This window comes from Erinaceus europaeus, chromosome 14, assembly GCF_950295315.1.
Source record: "Erinaceus europaeus chromosome 14, mEriEur2.1, whole genome shotgun sequence".
Classification (NCBI taxonomy): Eukaryota; Metazoa; Chordata; class Mammalia; order Eulipotyphla; family Erinaceidae; genus Erinaceus; species Erinaceus europaeus.
Window position 1 is genome coordinate 377,487 of NC_080175.1, and position 3,055 is coordinate 380,541.

The 3,055-nt window shown below is 78.8% G+C and overlaps 1 protein-coding gene across 1 annotated transcript; it reads right to left on the bottom strand.

Annotated features, from left to right (window-relative positions):
• Positions 1–229: 229 nt before the first annotated feature.
• Positions 230–1,866, bottom strand: UTF1 (undifferentiated embryonic cell transcription factor 1). Its single transcript, XM_060170945.1, has 2 exons — positions 1,341–1,866; positions 230–623 (listed from the first exon to the last, which is right to left on the bottom strand). Exons 1-2 carry the CDS (start codon positions 1,855–1,857, stop codon positions 256–258), a joined length of 885 nt encoding a protein of 294 aa, XP_060026928.1. The 5' UTR covers positions 1,858–1,866; the 3' UTR covers positions 230–255.
• Between the last annotated feature and the right edge of the window lie 1,189 nt (positions 1,867–3,055).

The following is a 3,055-nucleotide window of genomic DNA, read 5'->3' on the forward strand; positions in this document are numbered from 1 at the left end:
CGAGGACCGAGAGGGGGCAGCCGGCAGGGGCCAGAGGGCGGAGACCTCTCCACGGGGTCGTCCCTCCGGAGACGACAGGGTTCAAGGCCGGCCCGGCCGGCGGGCCTGGGGGAGGGGCGGGCCGGGGGCTTTGTTATGCCGGCGGCCCGGCCACTTCCTCTGCCGGGCGGGGGGGTCTCGGCGGCGCACCCGGGGCGGGTCAAGGGCGGCTGCGGCCGGTCGGGTCGGGTCGGGTGCAAAGCCTTTATTGTGGGCTCAGGGGCGGGGCTCGGCCAGCACCCCGCGCTCGGCCGCCGCGCTGCCCAGGATGAAGCCCACGGCCAGCGACACGGTCTGGTCGAAGGAGCCGCGCAGCTGCTCCACGTGCTGGTTGAGCGCCTGCAGCTGGTCGCGCAGCGGCCCGAGCACCGCCACGATGTCGCCCAGGTGGCTCAGCGTCTGCAGCAGCGCGGCGCTCAGCGACGGCGGCCGGGGCGCGGGGGGCGGCGAGCGGGGCGGGGGCGGCGGCGGCGAGCCGGGGGCCGGGGCGGCGAGGCGCGGGGGCGACGGGCTGAAGCTCCGCGTCCAGGAGGCGTCGGCGTCGGCGTCCGCGTCCACGTCCACGTCGGGCGGCAGGAAGGCGCCTGGGGCGGAGCAGGGGTGGCGGTGGGCCGGGGCGCCTTCTCTCCCCTCCCCGGCCGGAGCTCCGCCTAGGACCCCCTCCCGGCGCTCCGTCCTTTCTGCCACCCCCAGCGGCTGCGCCCAGGGTCCCCCGGACCTCGCCCTCGGTGCCCAGCCCCCCGCACTCCCCGTCGGTGCCCAGCCGCCCCCCGCACCTCCGTCGGTGCCCAGCCCCCGCACTCCCCGTCGGTGCCCAGCCCCCGCACTCCCCGTCGGTGCCCAGCCCCCGCACTCCCCGTCGGTGCCCAGCCCCCGCACTCCCCGTCGGTGCCCAGCCCCCGCACTCCCCGTCGGTGCCCAGTCCCCGCACTCCCCGTCGGTGCCCAGCCCCCGCACCTTCCCGTCGGTGCCCAGCCCCCGCACTCCCCGTCGGTGCCCAGCCCCCGCACTCCCCGTCGGTGCCCAGCCCCCGCACTCCCCGTCGGTGCCCAGCCCCCGCACTCCCCGTCGGTGCCCAGTCCCCGCACTCCCCGTCGGTGCCCAGCCCCCGCACCTTCCCGTCGGTGCCCAGCCCCCGCACTCCCCGTCGGTGCCCAGTCCCCGCACTCCCCGTCGGTGCCCAGCCCCCCGCACCTTCCCGTCGGTGCCCAGCCCCTGCACCTTCCCGTCGGTGCCCAGCCCCCGCACTCCCCGTCCGTGCCCAGCCCCCGCACTCCCGTCGGTGCCCAGCCCCCACCTACCCGAGTCGGGCAGCGCGCCGGGGGCGGAGCGGCGGCCGCGCTGGGGGCGGCCCGGGGAGCGGCGGCGGGCGCGGGGGGTCCCCTGGTCGCCCAGCAGCGCCATGAGCTCGCGGATCTGCGCGTCGAAGGGCCCGGGCGGCTGGTCGTGCGCGTCGCGCAGCTTGTCCTTGAGGAACTTGTAGCGGCGGCGGCACTGCGCGGGGGTGCGGCGCACCTGCTGGCGGGCGAGCGCGGCCGACACGCGGCGGTAGGTGGGCAGCGCCCGGCGCCGGTCCAGCAGCAGCGCGCGCCACACCGGGGGCTGCAGCAGCTCGGCCAGCAGCAGCCGCGTCTCCCGCTCGCTCCAGGGCGCGCGCTGCGCGGAGCCGGGAGACACGGGCCGCGCCGGGGACGCGGGGGGGGCTGCGGGGGTCGCCAGCGCCGCGGGGGAGGCGGGCGGGGAGCCGGGCGCCTCGAGGTCCGCGCTGGCGGGGGACGGCGGGCCGGGCGGGAGCGGTCGCCGCGGCCGGAGCAGCATGCCGGGCGGGGGGCGGCGAGCTGCGGTCTGAGGCCCCGCGCTGTCGACGGGTCTGCGGGCTCCGGCCCCGCCCCGTCCCGCCGAGGACCCCAGCCCCACCCCTGCCCGACGAGGACCCCGAGCCCCACCCCTCCCCTCCCAGACTAGGACCCCGAGCCCCACCCCTCCCCGCCGAGGACCCCAAGCCCCACCCCTCCCCTCCCAGACTAGGACCCCAGCCCCACCCCTCCCCGACGAGGACCCCGAGCGCCACTCCTCCCCGACGAGGACCACCCCAGCCCCACCCCTCCCCGACGAGGACCCCCGAGCCCCACCCCTGCCGGACGAGGACCCCGAGCCCCACCCCGCCCCTCCCAGACTAGGACCCCAGCCCCACCACTCCCCGACGAGGACCCCCGAGCCCCACCCCTGCCCGACGAGGACCCCGAGCCCCACCCCTCCCGGACTAGGACCCCGAGGCCCACCCCTCCCCGCCGAGGACCCCAAGCCCCACCCCTCCCCTCCCAGACTAGGACCCCGAGCCCCACCCCTCCCCTCCCAGACTAGGACCCCAGCCCCACCCCTCCCCGACGAGGACCCCGAGGCCCACCACTGCCCGACGAGGACCCCAAGCCCCACCCCTGCCCGACGAGGACCCCAAGCCCCACCCCTCCCCTCCCAGACTAGGACCCCAGCCCCACCCCTCCCCGACGAGGACCCCCGAGCCCCACCCCTGCCCGACGAGGACCCCGAGCCCCACCCCTCCCGGACTAGGACCCCGAGGCCCACCCCTCCCCGCCGAGGACCCCAAGCCCCACCCCTCCCCTCCCAGACTAGGACCCCAGCCCCACCCCTCCCCGACGAGGACCCCCGAGCCCCACCCCTGCCCGACGAGGACCCCAAGCCCCACCCCTCCCCTCCCAGACTAGGACCCCAGCCCCACCACTCCCCGACGAGGACCCCCGAGCCCCACCCCTGCCCGACGAGGACCCCGAGCCCCACCCCTCCCGTCCCAGACTAGGACCCCAGCCCCACGCCTCCCCGACGAGGACCCCCGAGCCCCACCCCTCCCGGACTAGGACCCCGAGGCCCACCCCTCCCCGCCGAGGACCCCAAGCCCCACCCCTCCCCTCCCAGACTAGGACCCCAGCCCCACCACTCCCCGACGAGGACCCCCGAGCCCCACCCCTGCCCGACGAGGACCCCGAGCCCCACCCCT